The 19,087-nt window shown below is 41.2% G+C and overlaps 1 protein-coding gene across 1 annotated transcript in view; it reads left to right on the top strand.

Annotated features, from left to right (window-relative positions):
* The window catches only part of RELN (reelin), a 455,527-nt gene that overhangs the window by 231,501 nt on the left and 204,939 nt on the right, over positions 1-19,087 (top strand). The window contains exon 9 of the mRNA XM_077807865.1: positions 12,664-12,760. Coding sequence (XP_077663991.1) covers positions 12,664-12,760 — 97 coding nt within the window. The remainder of the gene's footprint in view (positions 1-12,663; positions 12,761-19,087) is intronic.

A 19,087-nucleotide genomic window follows, 5' to 3' on the forward strand; every position in this document is an offset into this window, starting at 1 on the left:
CCTGGGGCTCTTGGGCCACATCTCTGCTTGCACACAGGTGGTTCAGTTTGCAAGGTGGTGCCTTTGTCCACCCTCAAATGTGGCTCAGGAGAGTTTACCATCTGACTCTTTGCTCCTTGGACAAATTGCTCCATCTTCCTCCACTGGTCCTTGTTGGACACTCCTCGAGAATGTTTGCCAGAAATGTCATCTGTTCTGCTCTTTCAGGGGCCTTATTCCGGGTGCCAGGTCCAACGCCTTCTATCTCAGCTGGCAAGCGGCTCTCTTCTATATCCTCCCCCAATCCCAATCATTCCATAGGTCCTCTTCAAACTGAAGACAGATCGGGCAAAGCTCATCCTCATTGCCTGGTCTGGCCGAGGCAGTACTGGTTCTCTGACCTTCTTGTATGTCGGCACTTGTGCCTAGTTCACTGAAAGTATATCTAGCAGTGAGATCGGCATTTCATCCCCCCATCCAAGGAAGATCAGTCTTCTCCAATCCCATAGTAGCAAGATTCTTAAAAAGGCTTCTTTGCCTACATCCCCCAGTCTGAGAGCCAGTTCCTCTGTGGGACCATAACACAGTCCTAGCAGTGCTGATGGGTCCTCCATTCAAGCCCTAGTATCTTGTCCCTTTCCGCTCTTGTGTCAGAATAGTGTGTTCCTAGCGATTACATCCGCAAGGAGAGTGTGTGAGTTGCAGATTCTGATGGCAAAGCATCCTTACACACAGGTCTCCAAAGACAAGGTGACTTCACGACCATACCCAAATTTTTGGTCTAAAGTGCTCTCTCAGTTTTATTTGAACCAGGAAGTATACTTACCCATTTTCTTTCATAAGCTGGTCTCTGTAAGAACACCGTCTCCATACATTAGCCTTCTATCTGGATAGGACTAAACTGTTTCATGTGTCACCTAGCCTGTTTGTGTCATATGCAGATCACATGAAGGGGCACGTGGTCTCTTGACAGACTATCTCTAAATGGATAACATCCTGTATTACGACTGCATATGATATAGCTTAGCTATGCCCCCTTAGCGAATAACTAACTACACCCCCTTAGCGAATGCAAGCTCATTTGATGAGAGCAAAAGCAATGTCAATAGCATTCCACAGTGATATTTCCATGTTGGACATTTGCAGGACTGCTTCTTGGTCATCCATATGTGTATTTATGAACCATTTATGAGCCATCACCACGTCTTCCAGGATGGATGCAAGTTTTGGAAGGGCGGTCCTGCAGTCCTTGTTCTGAGCCCTGCCTCCTGGGAGGGGTACTGCTTATGAGTCACCTAAGTGGAATACACATCTGCATCTACTCAAAGAAGAAGAAATAGTTACTTCCTGTAACTGTGGTTCTCTCAGATGTGATGCAGATGTGTATTCCATGACCCACCCTCCGTCCCCTCTGCATAAGAGTCTCATCTCAGGGGCATTTGGTGCGCAGGAACTGAGTGGGGTCGGGACGGTGCCACCTGATGTAACCAGGGGAGGGGCTACCACCACAAGGCGTGAGCGTCGCCCCTCTTACAGGTACTGCTAGGCAAAATTCTCTGGCTTCAGCACACTGGACACACACACATCTAAGTGGAATAAACATCTGCATCACATCTCAAAGAACAACAGTTACAGGAAGTAACCATTTCATCTTGTTGAATCATCAGTGCTGCTGTAATAATTAGCTTTTCCATTCAACTCTGCTGAAAGAACTTGCTCCATGTATTTCTTTAGAGGAAAGGATGACCTGGGGGCTGTAAAAATTTCTCCAGCCACTAAGAAGGAGTAGCATCTAGAATGGTTCCATGGAGCAGCTGTGTAGGAAAAGGATTCCTCCTCTTTCCCATTCTGTGCATCCCCATAGCATCTAGCTCAACCAGTTGGACTCTGATAAGTGAATTTGGCCCTTATTTGTACCACTTTGTAGATTTTTTTGTGGTTATTCTTTATTGTTTGTTTGTGTAATACAATTCTGGTGACAGATGTCATATTGACTGTACTACACTGAAATTATCTATTTATCTACTAGTCATGGACAGACCAGTTATTAGGAGGGCTAACATCCACACACTGTCTAGCTTTGACCTGGAGGAGCTGCCCTCGGTGCTTAGATTATTCAGTCTCTCTCTCTCTCTCCATTTGGTTTTGTTCACGTTTTAGACAGTGAACAAAGGATGACAATTATGGTGGTTTTATGTGGACATTGGACACATCCATATGCAACTGGACTCAGACAAGCAATTTGTTTCAGATATGTTGCCAAACAGCCACTATAAAATGTTCACTGTAGCTAAAATGAAAAACAGACCTCTGCCGAAGGGAATTTGGGAAAATTCACCTTTTTGCCAGAAAAGTCCTTAGTGGAAATATATAGGTTGTAAATTACATCTAATGTGAAAGATAAGATGGATAATATCATCTGACACACTTCACATAACATAAATGGAAATGTTAGATGTTGTTTATTGATTTTATTGAATTATACAAGGGAAGCTTGCTCAAATACCTAGAGTTAAAAGATACCAGGGTTAAAAGATAATGCTTTATTTGAAAGACATTTTCATGGAGTTGTAATAAATTATTTGTATGGCTTACTGGTTATTCCAAATATCATATTTATTACTTTTACACCAGTATTTCTCTGCCATTTTTGAGAAATAAACTGTAATTGTTGGAGATTTAGCAAAAGGAGAAGAAGCAGAAAAAACAGAGAGGGACAAATCCTAGCATTCTGTTTTAGGGCACTGAGTCTGAGTCGTTTCCTTGTGGTAAAATGGATAGTCTGGAAACAGAAGCAAATGCCATTATGGAATTAGTTGTTTGAAATAATAAATGCTGGATTAAGGCAGATTTTAAACTTAATCCCGCTTGCTGCATTATATTAAGATAACACTTTTGTATGATTGAAATTGTCCATTTTTATTAGACCATAACTGCTTTGGTCAATATAACTTAAAAAACAAGTTTCCACTTCTGAATACTGTGTTGTAGATTTTACAAAGGAATACTATAGAAAACTGCAGTATAAAAATGTGTTATAGTAAGTAAACCTTTTCCATTCAATCCAGAAACAGGACTCAGAAGAAAGCTCATTGCCCAAATGTGGATCCCACACATGACATTGTGTTTCATTCTCATTAGACCACCAGGATAGCCCCAACCTTTAGCATATGTGAAGCACACAGTGACACCTATTGTAAAACCTGCACAAGTGTTTCCATTCCAAAGGGCCATTTCACATGCTTTGTCAAATATTTATGTTTGGGGATGAAATTTTGCTCATTTATTTTCAGCCTAAGAGTGAATCTTTAAAAAAAAAAAACTGAGAGGAAAAAACAGTTAAGCTATTTTAAAAAAAACAAAGTAAAAAACCCCCACTTTTGCCAATATAAAAAAATGTTGCCATTTTTTTTCTTTTGTACAGTTCTAGCACCTCAGCAGGATGTGGGAGAAAACTGAAATTTGGCAGAGTTGCCTTTCAGTAGGCTGATAAAAATAATTTTTGATTTGGCAGAGTTATAAGTGCTTTATATGGGGTGGGGGGGAATAAACATGGGGAAATAGTTTTACTTTGTGTAATGACCCATCCACTCCCAGTCTCTATTCAAGCCTAAGTTAATTGTATCCAGTTTGCAAATTAATTCCAATTCAGCAGTCTCTCGTTGGAGTCTGTTTTTGAAGTTTTTTGTTGAAGAATTGCCACTTTTAGGTCTGTAATCGAGTGACCAAAGAGACTGAAGTGTTCTCCGACTGGTTTTTGAATGTTATAATTCTTGACGTCTGATTTGTGTCCATTTATTCTTTTATGTAGAGATTGTCCAGTTTGACCAATGTACATGGTAGAGGGGCATTGCTGGCACATGATGGCATATATCACATTGGTAGATGTGCAGGTGAACAAGCCTCTGATAGTGTGGCTGATGTGATTAGGCCCTATGATGGTCCCCTGAATAGATATGTGGACACAGTTGGCAATGGGCTTTGTTGCAAGGATAGGTTCCTGGGTTAGTGATTCTGTTGTGTGGTGTGTGGTTGCTGGTGAGTATTTCCTTCATGTTCTCTATGTATATAAATCTCCCCACTGTATTTTCCACTGAATGCATCCGATGAAGTGAGCTGTAGCTCACGAAAGCATATGCTCAAATAAATTTGTTAGTCTCTAAGGTGCCACAAGTCCTCCTTTTCTTTTTGTGGATACAGACTAACACGGCTGCTACTCTGAAACCTGTCATTATGCAAGGCACTGAATTTAGCCATATGGAGTGGAAATCTATCAACTTCATGAAATAACTCGTACAGTTACAGACAGACATCATCTTCCTTTCCAAATGCAAACAGATGGACATCATACCAAAAGGACTGAAGGTAAAAAATCCATTACAATCTACATACCACACAGACTACGGTGACAGCTTGTGCCACACGCTCTCAAAGAAACTGCGGAACCACTTGATCAACATCCTCTACAGCAAACAGGGAAAGATTAAGAATGAGCTCTCAAAACTGGATACTCTCATCAAAAACCAACCTTCCACACAAACTTCCTCGTGGCTGGACTTTACAAAAACTAAACAAGCCATTTACAACACACACTTTGCTTCTCTACAAAAGAAAAAGGACACTAAACTATCTAAACTACTACATGCCACAAGGGGCCACAGCAGTGGTTCCCTTAACCCACCCAGCAATATTGTTAATCTATCCAACTATACTCTTAGCCCAGCAGAAGAATCTCTCCTATCTCAGGGCCTCTCCTTCTGCCCCTCCACCCCCACGAACATGATACAGTTCTGTGGTGACCTAGAATCCTATTTTCGATGTCTCCGACTCAAGGAATATTTCCAATACACCTCTGAACAACATACTAACCCACAGAGACCTTCCTACCAAGACTACAAAAAGAAGGATTCTGGGTGGACTCCTCCTGAAGGTCAAAACAACAGACTGGACTTCTACATAGAGTGCGTCCGCCGACATGCACAGGCTGAAATTGTGGAAAAGCAGCATCACTTGCCCCATAACCTCAGCCGGGCAGAACACAATGCCATCCACAGCCTCAGAAACAACTCTGACATCATAATCAAAAAGGCTGACAAAGGAGGTGCTGTCATCATCATGAATAGGTCGGAATATGAACAAGAGGCCACTAGGCAGCTCTCCAACACCACTTTCTACAAGCCATTACCCACTGATCCCACTGAGGGTTACCAAAAGAAACTACACCATTTGCTCAAGAAACTCCCTGAAAAAGCATAAGTACAAATCCGCACAGACACACCCCTGGAACCCCGACCTAGGGTATTCTATCTGCTACCCAAGATCCATAAACCTGGAAATCCTGGACGCCCCATCATCTCAGGCATTGGTACCCTGACAGCAGGATTGCCTGGCTATGTAGACTCCCTCCTCGGGTCCTATGCTACCTCACTCCCAGCTATCTTCGAGACACCACTGACTTCCTGAGGAAACTGCAATCCATCGGTGATCTTCCAGAAAACACCATCCTGGCCACTATGGATGTAGACGCCCTCTACACCAACATTCCACACAAAGATGGACTACAATCCGTCAGGAACAGTATCCCTGATAATGTCATGGCAAACCTGGTGGCTGAACTTTGTGACTTTGTCCTCACCCATAACTATTTCACATTTGGGGACAATGTATACCTTCAAAGCAGCGGCACTGCTATGGGTACCCGCATGGCCCCACAGTATGCTAACATTTTTATGGCTGACTTAGAAAAACGTTTCCTCAGCTCTCGTCCCCTATGCCCCTATTCTACTTGCGCAACATTGATGACATCTTCATCATCTGGACCCATGGAAAAGAAGCCCTTGAGGAATTCCACCATGATTTCAACAATTCCATCCCACCATCAACCTCAGCCTGGTCCAGTCCACACAAGAGATCCACTTCCTGGACACTACGGTGCTAATAAGCAATGGTCACATAAACACCACCCTATACTGGAAACCTACTGACCGCTGTTCCTACCTACATGCCTCCAGCTTTCATCCAGACCACACCACACGATGCATTGTCTACAGCCAAGCTCTACGATACAACCACATTTACTCCAACCCCTCAGACAGAGACAAACACCTACAAGATCTCTATCAAACATTCTTACAACTACAATACCCACCTGCTGAAGTGAAGAAACAGATTAACAGAGCCAGAAGAGTACCCAGAATTCACCCAACAAAGAAAATAACAGAATGCCACTAGCCATCACCTTCAGCCCCCAACTAAAACCTCTCCAACACATCATCAAAGATCTACAACCTATCCTGAAGGACGACCCATCACTCTCACAGATCTTGGGAGACAGGCCAGTCCTTGCTTACAGACAGCCCCCAAACCTGAAGCAAATACTCACCAGCAACCACACACCACACAACAGAACCACTAACCCAGGAACCTATCCTTGCAACAAAGCCCATTGTCAACTGTGTCCACATATCTATTCAGGGGACACCATCATAGGGTCTAATCACATCAGCCACACTATCAGAGGCTTGTTCACCTGCGCATCCACCAATGTGATATATGCCATCATGTGCCAGCAATGTCCCTCTGCCATGTACATTGGTCAAACTGGACAGTCTCTACATAAAAGAATAAATGGACACAAATCAGACGTCAAGAATTATAACATTCAAAAACCAGTCGGAGAACACTTCAATCTCTTTGGTCACTCGATTACAGACCTAAAAGTGGCAATTCTTCAACAAAAAAACTTCAAAAACAGACTTCAACGAGAGACTGCTGAATTGGAATTAATTTGCAAACTGGATACAATTAACTTAGGCTTGAATAAAGACTGGGAGTGGATCATTACACAAAGTAAAACTATTTCCCCATGTTTATTCCCCCCCCCCCACTGTTCCTCAGATGTTCTTCAAAAAGAGGGGGAGTACTTGTGGCACCTTAGAGACTAACAAATTTATTTGTTGGTCTCTGGGGTGCCACAAGTGCTTCTTTTCTTTTTGTGGATACAGACTAACCGGGCTGCTACTCTGAAACCTGACAATTGGTGCTTCCTAAGAAGCAAAAGCTTCAGTTTAAGAGGTCAGTTGCAATTTGACCACATTATCACACTGAGAGCACAAGTACGTCTCTCATATGCCCAAAAACATAAAGCCAGGCATGTGTTTAAGATATGTATCCTTATACCTACAGCTGTAAGCAAGGACAATAAAAGAAGTTATAACAAAGCAATGGAAGGCACATTTTTATGTTCTACAAAACCTTTTTTCCCTGCTCAGCAACTCCTCCTAGCAACATAAATTCATAGGGTTTTTTTTTTAACAACCTCAAAACTCTTGCAGATTACTAAGAAAGAAAAATCACAACTTGAAGCAGAGATAATAAGAGGCAAAGGCTAACATACTGTTGGGACCTTTCATATGGAAAATCTCCAGAGCAGGACAGCTTTAGTAGTGAATTCTACAATTTTTTTCCAGGAGTTTCTAGTGCCCAATACACAATATTTCATCAGTCTTATGACCTAGTAAAATTGCCTATTTCTCCCTCGAAAGCTAGCATAACCAGACATCTGAAAAAAGGTAAAAATCCGAAGTTTGTATGTCATAACAGCCAATATCATTCATCAATTTGGAGAATAAAAACAAGCAGAAGTATTACCAAACTAGCTATTATTATTCTGACCAATACTAATTCACTCTACCCAATCTGGCCTTATTCCATGGAAAGCCACAAACCATAATACATTAATCATCATTCATCACATTAACCGGATGAATAAAAGCAGGCTAGCATTAGATACAGAGAAGGCACGTGAAGGGTTCTTTTGGAGCCTCACTTATTTTTCAGACATCAATTTTTAACCATCAAACTGCTCTACAATTTTCCATGTGCATTCCTTTATTTGAACAGCACCCCATTAGAAATTTTTTTCTTGAAGACCAGCACAAGATACCTCTTCTGTTTGCTCTATCCATTGAGCCACTTGCAAGTGGCTATCCAGAGATTCTCTAGAAGTTCAAGGCACCACAATCCATGACAAAGCACAAAAAATTGATCTCACAGTTGACATCTTGCTTTATCTCTGTGAAACACAAGCTTCCAATCAATGCTGTGAAGAAGTCTTAGAGGCCAACAGCACTGTATCTGTTTTTTGTATAAATTTGACACACTCCAAGGCAATAGCGTTAATTATTTTTCCCTGCCAGTTATCCCCTGAGGGATTCAAATAGCTGTAGGTGAAAATCTCACAAAGTTTCACTAAATTAACAACGATAAATCTGCAACTTCTTAAGAACTTCAAAATTGGCATATCTTACCATCATTTGTGTTTGACTGAATCATGTTGATAACAATTAACATTCTTCACTGAGTGCTGTACTTCCTTCCAGTCCTCCCCATACTTTATCCACAGCAATTTAATATGGCATTAGAAGAAACCAAAATCACATTTATTAAAGCTCCAGACACAAAGACCAAGGGTGGTATTTAACTTCCCCCACCCCTAGTTGGAAACTCTATAACTGGATAGTTCTAGTTTGATATGTTTGGTACTGGTTACATTTTACAAAACCCCCAAAAACAGCCCCACGTGACAAAACATAGAAGTAGATTGAAAAAAGGGAGAGAGAGCATTCTTTCCAGTCTGATTTAGGGAGAACGCGTTGCTATTTTGTTCCCCCAGGAGATCAAACAACACCCTCTCCTAAGGATCAGTCTACAAATAAGGCAACTGGGCAGTCGAGGTAGTGCCAACATTTTCATTGCCTCCTGGATATGCAGGCTACCAGGTTTTCCTCTAGGACAGGAAGATACTAATCTAAAAGATAGAATGCAAATGGATTGAGTGGTGCACCACAGAAGACTTTTTCAAGGGCATAGCTTGCTAAATACATGGATAGTTCTGTACTGGAATGGACTTCCAAGTGACGTAGTGGAATCCCTGTCATTGGAGGTTTTTCAGAATAGATTAGACAAACACCTGTCAGGGATGGTCCAGTTATACTTGATTTGCCTCAGTGCATCATGCTGGACTTAATGACTTCTCAAAGGACCTTTACAGCTCTATATTTCTAAGATTCTATGATTGCTGAACTTTGAACAGCTCAAAATTAAATTTAATGTACCTTCTCAGGTTTTCTGTATGTACCTATATGTTCAGATATTTCCTGGACACTGTTACAAACGGAAACACTCCACAGTTGGGGAAGAATCAATTAGAAGAAACAAAGGATATCCTAATTTAATTGAATACATAATCTCTGCTGTGCAAAGTCTTAGATGATGAATACCTGCAAGTCTATACCCTAATTTCTATATCCAGGTCCTTGAGATATTACAATTCCTCTCACAAATAATCCATGGAAGAAAGAATTTAAATACTCCCTTGAAGCCAATGGATCAGATCCTCTCCAACCCCCACTTGTTTTTGTGCTCCTCTAGTACACAAAGTTGCTTGGAGGCTAAATAGCTACCTGGGGATTCCCCTGATTTAAGAGGCATAGTGCTAAGATAGCTGGATCAGTGCTGGCTCTGTCCCTACTTGCAGTGCAGGAGGTATGTTGAAGGCATGCTCAAAGGAAAGGAAGCCTGCTTGGAATATGGCTGCACTTCCCTGACCTCCAGCTCTCAGAAGCGGCCCTTGGTAGCCATTGCAGCTGGGGTCAGCTTAGAGCAGCCCTTCTTTGCAGTCCAAAAATGAGCATTTCAAAGTGTGTGTGTGTGTGTGTGTGAAAACGAGGTTTTTAATGGAAACTGTTTGGCTGCCATCCACTACCTGTGATCACTTTAATATTATAATCTTAAATATTTTTGTAGAATGAGCTACTTCCGTCTCAATCAATAATAATTTATGAAACATATTTGCAAGACTGGGGAATGGTTTTAAGGCCAAATAAAAAAAAGAGTACATAAAACAAAGCAGTGACCTTCTTAAAACCAAACCTGATATCAGAAATTTGTTGTTTTTTTAATAACCCAAGGCAAATTTTTAAAAAGCTATTTTAAAACTCTTAAGGGTAATTTTCAATCTGTGTTGGGCTTATTTACTTATCTGTGAAGCTGGTCTTGGTGACTTTCCCAATCTTAATTTGTCCTGTCCTGTTTATTAGAACCGAAAAACCTCTCTCTTTCCCTTATCACCCCTCCTCTATGGCTCTTTTTATACAATAACAAAAGTGAAGCACCTTATCTGCCTTGCACAGACCCTTCCCAGTGTTTCCATTTCTTTCAGGAATTAAGTAATTTGTTTGTTATTTTTGAATATCATCAAACAGTTACATGAGATATGCAGGTTTCTCAGGTAACATTTTTCATTTTTACAGAACTGTTAGACAATCTACATTTCCTACAGTGACCCTTTCCGCTTTGCTTTATATTTATGAAATAGAATCTTTTCCACTTGCATTTTTTTCAGCAGCATAGTTTCCTTTGTTTTGTTTTTTTTACAGTCCAACACATAAAGCAGACTTTAACAATAGTTGAAATTACACAAAGATCATTTCCTTAGGTCTATCCTACTGGATATTTTTATCATGTATGCACTTCTTCCTTTTTCTACCACATCAAACTCAGTAACATTCCTGTTTGCCCTGTCAGCCTCTTGCCAGCTTTGGTGATTATCAACTAGTTGAAGTTCATTGGTTTTGAACTGAATTCCTCTGAAATGAAATAAATGAGTATGATTAAAGTTTGGAACCCCTAAGTGCTACAAACGTAAGAGCCAACAACAGATGCCCATTCAGTAAAGCAGACCAGCCCAGCAGATGGGTACAAATTAAACATTTTTTTACTTCATTTGTTTTTAAAACAGTAGGGGAAAATTGCCATGTCAGTCAAAATAAATAACAGACAATTGCTTTCTAGTCATTTTGGAGTACAAGGTTGGCAACTTGGCTTTCCAACATTCATTATTTTGAGCCTTGTTGCAGTAGTACTCATACCAAGCTGGCTGAACATGTTCAACATAGTTGCAGTAGTTTAAAACTTTATTATGGTTTTCATAGTAATGATTTAACAATTTTTTTAAAAAAAATATTGGTATGAGAAAGAAATATACTGGATAATTTCAAAGAGACTCAAACGAGTCTGGGAGAAATCCTGGCGCCCTGGATGTTGATGGCAAAATTCCCATTGACTTCTGTGGAGCTAGGACTTCACCCTCTGACTTCCCTTCTGGAATGGAGTGTGGTCTAGGTCTTAAGATATAGTACAGATTTGAAAATCAAGATACTTTGGATTCTATGTTCCCAGTTCTACCACTGAATTTTAAAGAAAGTAAATTTGTGTCCTGAGTTACTGTTTATTTGAATGAGAGTACTTGGTACCTTCTGAAATCAGGCCATTTATTTAGGTGCCTAAATATAGTTTCAGGTGTCTTAGTGTTAGGCAGCCATGTCTGAAAATGTTGGCATTCTCTATGCAGCAATTTACTGATCTGTACATTATTACCTACATGCTTACCTAACAATCCCTAAGTAGTTTGGAATCTTCCTACCTACCTATTATGTCTGTCTTTATGTGAGTCTGTGGCAGCTGTGATCAGAGGAAGCACTCAACAGGGAGTCCCTTTTCTTTAAAATGGAGGGAGCTGATGTCTGAAGCTTTTTTTATAGGAGGTGGTCCTCCCCTTTTGTAACTTACTCTTCATTGTTGGTATAAAATAGCCAAAACTTTGGCCTCTAGAGCACACAGCAAGATTCATCTGATTGGGTTTTTTGGGGGTGGTTTTTTTTGGTGGGGTGAGGGTGGGGGAAGATTGTAGATAGTTAAGTTGTACATCATAATTCTGTTCTGGAGAAGGTAACATGTTTTTATTGAATTTGATTACCTGGCTGGATGTTTATTGCATTATGTTGGTTGAATTGTTGGGTTTGGTTTTTGTTATTTTCATTGTCCTGTAACAAATGGTTATATTTATTTTTGTGTCAGCTCCTAGAGATGCCCATTGAGAAATCATAAATAAATAAATATATTAACCTACCTTGCAGGAGTATCATAGGACTTAATTAATTCATATTTTTAAAGTAAAATACTTTCTGATTCCCAGATCAGTAACAAAAGTTTGTTATTTGTAGGCTTTAGTGAGCTTACACTATGATTTCTCATTTTAATTTTCCTTGTATAGACTTAAAATCTCTTTTTAATATAACAATACTAAAAAGTTGCTTTTAGGGTCGGTTTTTAATTTTTCTTGACATTCTGCAGCATTTTTATTCTTTATAGTTGTTACAGTACATTCCCTCTTAGAGAACTCAAGGAATTTTGCATATATTTTTCCAACATTTAGTATATTTTGTTTCATGTATTATTCTTTGGGTCTAAAGTAGTCTTTTAATATTCCCCCTTAAAAAGTGATGCGTGGATTAGTCTCTAATATTTAGGTTTTGTTTCAACAAAACAACACATGCACTTTTTTTTGCAAGGGGGCTGTTTGGTAATTTATTTTGGGTTCCCATGGGAAATTTACAGCAGATTAAACTGCAGTGTTGTGCTTTATCACTTCTGCATTATTTCTGACTCGAAGCATGCATTATTTTCAGCCACAGATCACAAGAAATTTTTTCATCAATCAAAGAATTTAAAATATGGAAAAGTGATAATGGTGACAAGGGCTTAGTCAGAAGCTGCTGTTATTGAAGGATAATGTATCGCTCCGTTGTGTTATAACACATTTAATTTTATTGCTCTTCACAGGGTCAGGTTCATGTCGCTTTAGTTACACAGATCCCAGCATCATTGTGTCCTATACCAAGAATAACTCTGCAGATTGGATTCAGCTGGAGAAAATTAGGTTTGTGATATTTCAAAAAAACCCAACATTTTCATGCATTTTGACCCAGCAGACATTTTCTCCATTTTCATTACTCACCATTTTGTTTTCTCTAAATTTTTACTTAATGTTTTTATCTATCAATTTGGGTTGTTAACGTGTCTATTCTCCCTATTTTAGATGTATTAAAAACCAGGGGTGAAATCCTGGCCCCACTGAAAGCAAGGACAAAACTCCATTGACTACAATGGGGCAGGATTTCACCCAAGGACTTTTAAAATAATGGGTTTCTTCATGAGGGAGAATGAATTAACTTGTGATTACAGGCCTGGGAATCAGGAGAACTTGGTTCTATTCCTGGTTCTGCTGAAGACTTCCTGTGTGCCCCTAGGTAAATCATTTAACTTCTCTGTTCCTTAGGAAGAGTCTGATCCAAAGCTGGCTGAATGAGTAACCAAAATCAGTGTGCTTTGGATCAGGCCCTAGAATGTGAGTAACACTTCCTTCATGCACAGGTGTGTTTGTGAGCCTTAATACTGCACATTAATATTTGTAAGGTATCTAAATACTACACGGATGAATGCTGTAGAAATTCCCATAGAGATTTCTTCTTTAATGGTAAAAAGCCAATATATTCCACATTTTATCAGTGTTTTTATCTATATCAATGCGTTCATTCAAAAGTTAATGAAGATAATGGAATATTTAAAACAAAGTATAAATTGATTAAAGCAAAAATTAAATAGGTTCTCTATTACATTCACTGACACTTTTACCAGTGCTCCACCAAAGAATGAAAAATGGTCTTTTCATGGCTGTTTTATTACAAACCAAAACTAGCACTGGTTTGCATTTTAGCACCACTTTAATCTCAGCAGGAACAATAATTTTCAGCATGGCAGGTTAGTACTTCACTAGATAAAATGTTCAATAAAAATATTTTATGGTTTGATATGAAGACTTGGCTTCTAACATTGTTATAATATCAAAATTATGGTAATTATGCCATGTTTTTAAATAAATAGGCTTACTTTAAAGTATAAACGGTTTTGAACGAGGATTTTAAAATATTTTATTGTAATATCCATACCTTTAAATTGAGAATCAATATAAGCTTTGAATTTCTGCAAGAGGCAGAGCAAGCACTTTATAAAGTAGTATTGTGAAATGTACCGTATACATTAACTCCTGCCTTGTTCGTTTCCACAGTACTGCTGGGGAAACAGGATACAAGATTTTGCAGTTTGTCTATTGTGTCCTCTCTAGGGCCAGAATCTGCCACCATTACCTATCTTGAGTAGTACCTTTACTACACGAGTAGTCCACTTGGGCAAAATTTCAGTCCCTTGTGGTTACTCAGAGTAAGGTGGTATTCAGCAGTGGTGAGTGTGCCAGAGACTGTTCCTACGATATCTGACATCAGCTCCTCACTCTCCTGATATGAAAGATTCTTATCTCATTGGCAACAGAGTAACTCCAATGAGACCAGTAGGTCTGATTCCCATCTGACACAGGTGTGAATCATTCATTGAGGTCACTCGTGTTACTCCAGATTAACTGTCCCAAAACTTTGCTAACGCAGTTATGATTGCCAGACCCTAGGCCCCTGCAGAATGTCAGATTCAGCTACACTCAAACCTCTGAAAACTAGGAAACACAAAGTTAAAGCATACCCCACTTTGGCAATGTTACCTGAACTGTGCTCCCGGCACTGTCAATAGCTACTGGGAATAGTTCAGTAAGGGTGGTGCCATAATAAGTAGACATGAAGAGGATTATGAGATGGTGTGAATGTTGGTATTGTGTTCCAATTTGAATTTGAATTTCAGCATTTATCTGCATGCTGCCTTCACTGTGGTAGGTGTACCTGTGCTAAAGGTGGAGGGATCAGTTGGGGTGGGTTAGCAGAGCTGTCATTGCGATTGAGGAGAAGCACATGTGTAACTTGTGGGATCAAGTATGCCTCATTTCGGCACTGAATTCTGTAGGTTGTCTCAGTGGAGGTGCATAAGAGTGTCTGCTTGCCTTGGGCATTGTCAGCAGTCTAGCGGAAGAGATGGCAATGGTCTCCAGGGCTTAGTGAGGACTAAAGTGAAGGCAATTTCTCAGAAGGAATCCTCAGGGAAGGATGAAGTGGTGGTAATATTTTGCAAGTCTGGGGTGGCATGTGTGGAGTAGGTGCAGTGTTTGAGTATAGGCCAGGTGTAGGCAGCTCCTGTGCACTATGCCTGATCTAAGCCTGAGTTTTGCCATAGCAAAGAGAAGTGCTTAGACTTAGTCCTTTGGTGCTCCTGTGTTCGGTTCCCAGAGTGTTCTGTAGCATCTGTAAAGGTAGAGTGCTAGTATATGTGTTATTGGCACATTTGCTGGTTTTCAGAGGTTTAAGTTTCTATTATCTCAGTTCTTCACTTCCTGGTTTTCAGAGGTTTGAGTGTAGCTGAACTAGACATTCTGAAAGAGCATGAGGCACCACCAGCCAAACTAAACTTTGCATTCATAAAGTTTGGGGGCAGCCAATTTTCTTGTATTTTAAACAATAATTTCTCAGCATCCTTATATTCTACAGCCCCAGCTGCCCCCTGCCACTGGATCCTTGGCAATGATTAAACCAGCCCCAGAAAACACTGGATGCATGTCAGTGTCTTCACTACTCCTGCATCATCACCTTGCCTCCTCTCTCTCTGCCTATCCAGTACAGTCTGCTCCTCCCATGCTACCTCTCCTTTCCCCAGAAGGGCAGACTTTGGCAGCAGCCCCACAGGTTGAGGAGCTGGGCAGAGGATTCAGGAACAGTGTGCAGGGATTGACATGGGGTCAGTGGAACCATGTTTTGTAGGAGGGAAAGAAATGGAGGGTATGGATGTTGGGAGCTGAGCTGAAGCCCCCCTACACCTCTCACTGCACACCTCTGACCTCCTCTTTTTCTCTTCACAGTCTCCTCTGCCCTTCCCTTTTGCCATAGAAGCAGCAGCATCAAGGGAAAGCATGAGCCTGGAGACAGCATGGGGAGGGAGAGGAGTTCTGAGTTCCTTCCTTTGAACAGGGAGCAGTGAAGGGAAGGGGAATCACTGAGCCCCCTCCTTTGACCTGGTGGAGCATCTATAGGGAGGAATTATTGAGGGATGTGGGGGGGGGGAATTTGTAGGAAAGTGGGGCAGGAACTGAGCAAGGCACACGACTCCACTTCCTCTCTTCTCTAAGTATGTCACTGGAGTGGAAGGTGCCCAACTTTTTTCCACTTACAGTTCTGCTCCATCAGTGCTTCTGAGTTACCAGAGAACAAAGGTTCCTTTGCTAACAATCCCTTATTTGTCAAGGGATCTTAGAAAAATTACACTTTTGGAAACTCATTTCTTTGTCCAAGAGCTAGCCATTGACTGGGTTTTTCAAAAACATAACAACAAAAACTATTACCATAGTACCTAGGGGACCTAGTCATGGACCAGGTATACTAGGTATACTAGTCATTGACCAAGTACACTAGGTAAAGTACAAACACAGAACAGACCCCAGCCCAAGGAGTTTATAATCTAAACACAAGACAAGATAACAGATGGATACAGACAGAAGGGGGAAAACAAGAAGTCACCGTGGTAGGCAGTGCTCACGTATACCAACAGCCTAACCATTGTCAAGGTTTTTTGCACGCATCATGGCAAAGGGGAGTTTTGAGGAGGGATTTGAAGGTGGATAATCAGGTATCTTTGCAGATGTTTATGGGGAGCTCCTTATCTGTTACCCTTTCACATAAGTGAGCCTCTCAGCCCACCTGCTTAGGCCCTCAGGTCCAGTGCTGACCACCAATATATCCAAGCAGCATAGACAGACTCTCTCCCAGAATCCCACTCAAGCTATGAGCCTTCTGGGTTACAGTTTAACTCTCTCAGGAAGCATGAGGTAAGTATAGTACTTAACACAGAGAAACTGAGCCTAGAGTCTAACCCATTATTACTCTTTACTTAGTCACACAAAAATGCACTGATCCATACAAAATTAATAAACCTTACAAGCATTGCCCTTCATGCTAGCCCATCCTTCCCTTGGGAATCCTTGAAGGACCATCAGTGTTCATGTAGGCAGGGTCCCCCCATCTCCTTTGCCTCATCCAGCTCCTGCAGAAGCTTCCCACATCTCAAGCTGGTGAAAATTGTCCAAAAAGAGTGCACAAATGGAGCAGTTTCTGCCTCTTATAAAATTCCAGTTCCTCAGTCAGGTGACTCCCTGGTCAGCCTCCACAGGTGACCAGAGAGTCCTACCACAAAGTCCTACCAAGTGATTTCATTGTAAGGTGATGTCTCCCCTGCCAGCCTTTTGTCTAGAAAGATTTCAGTGGAGGACAATCCAGATTTAATGACCCGCAATTTTCAATCCTGTACCACTACCCTGTTGGAATTTCAGTCCAACATGAAGGTAAAGAGGTAACAAAAAAGGTAAAGAACCCCACATCCAAAATGCAGTGTGACAGAGATGCATATAAAAGGCCCCCAATATCTCACAATTCATAAGTTGTACCAACAAATTCCCCAAATCTTCACAATCTGCACTGTGATTGGAATAACAGAGACTTTGGGATAACTCACAGGACTGGAGTACTGTCATGGATGGATATAAACTGTTCAGGAAGGACAGGCAGGGCAGAAAAGGTGGGGGAGTTGCATTGTATGTAAGAGAGCAGTATGACTGCTCAGAGCTCGGGTATGAAACTGCAGAAAAACCTGAGTGTCTCTGGATTAAGTTTAGAAGTGTGATTAACGAGGGTGATGTCATGGTGGGAGTCTGCTATCGACCACCGGACCAGGTGAATGAAGTGGACGAGGCTTTCTTCCGGCAACTAACAGAAGTTATTAGATCGCAGGCCCTGGTTCTCATGGGAGACTTCAATCACCTGATATCTGCTGGGAGAGCAATACAGCAGTGCACAGACAATCCAGGAAGTTTTTGGAAAGTGTACAGGACAATTTCCTGGTGCAAGTCCTGGAGGAACCAACTAAGGGCAGAGCTCTTCTTGAAGCTGTCAGTCCGCTGACCAGGGAAAGGCTACTCCTCTGAGACTAGATGAACTTATGGACTGGCTACAACAGTGTGGTCGCTTGAGAGTGGGATCTTGACAAAAATATTTGAAGATAAAACTGAGATCAAAAATATTACTAGCACACATCAAGCTAATTTGCAAGGCTTAGCATCAGGACTAAAGGAAGCCAAGAACAGAATCTTCTCACTATAAAACACAGTGATTATTATAAATATAACCTCAGAGCAACAGGAAATGACTATTAAAGCACTGCAGGATAAGGTTAATGATCTTGAGGGAAGATCAAGAAGAAACAATCTGAAAATTGTAGATCTCCCAGAGGGGTTGGAAAAAGGGAGGTGTGTGTAGTTTTTATGCACCATTCTCTTCAGTGCTGTCAGTCTGTCCCTCCTGATCAGAACTGAGATATTGAGATAGCCCACTGCTCACTTGCCCCAAAAGCCTCTCCAAAGCCAAAGCCTTGGCCATGATTGTAAGATTTTTAAAATACAATATTAAGAAACTCATTCTTCAAAAACCCAGTGAACTTAAAAACCTAACATGGAAAGGACACAGGCTAATGATTTTTGCAGATTTTTACATCAAGGACATGATGGACAGGAGGGATAAATTCTGTACATCAAAAGCCCTATCAAAAGGTTGGGTTTGGACTACTTTATTTACTTCCCTGCTACTTTCAAAGTGAAAAAGGAAGGCAAGATGCTTAGTTTTATGACAGCAGAAGAAGCTGGAAGGTATCTGATCTCACAACAGTAAAAGCCCCCCACAGAAGACATAGACAGGATGCATTAAAACAACTCTACCAGATCAGTCACTGCAATGTTGGCAGTCAGTTCTCAGTCTAGCAACCAACCGTACAGGGCAAATCCACCATTTTGTCTCCTCCTTCCCCCTTAGTTTCATTTCTTTGAACTTCCCTGGTTTCACCTGCAGAGGGAGCTAGCTGAGGAAAAGGATCTCATCTTGACCCTCCATCCAGACTCAGGAAGCAGCCATGGGCTCCCACTGCTGATGTTAGCAGGTTGGTGTGTTACAGTCTAGACACACCTGCTTTGCCTGTATCTACCCTACCCCACCCACCTTCATGATTCCAGTTGACCAGGAGTATCCTGATGCCAGGCAACTCATTTCATCAGACCTGGGGCTTCTTACATCTGTGCATAGGCACCAACTCCATGGGTGCTCCGGGGCTCAAGCACCCACCAAAAAAATAGGGGGTGGTCAGCACCCACAGGGCTGAATTAATCTTTTGTGGGTCCTGGTGCCCAGACTATGGCCCCACTCCCTGTTCTGCCCTGAGGCCCCGCCTGCCACTC

This window comes from Eretmochelys imbricata, chromosome 1 (genome assembly GCF_965152235.1).
Source record: "Eretmochelys imbricata isolate rEreImb1 chromosome 1, rEreImb1.hap1, whole genome shotgun sequence".
In the NCBI taxonomy this organism is placed as follows: domain Eukaryota; kingdom Metazoa; phylum Chordata; order Testudines; family Cheloniidae; genus Eretmochelys; species Eretmochelys imbricata.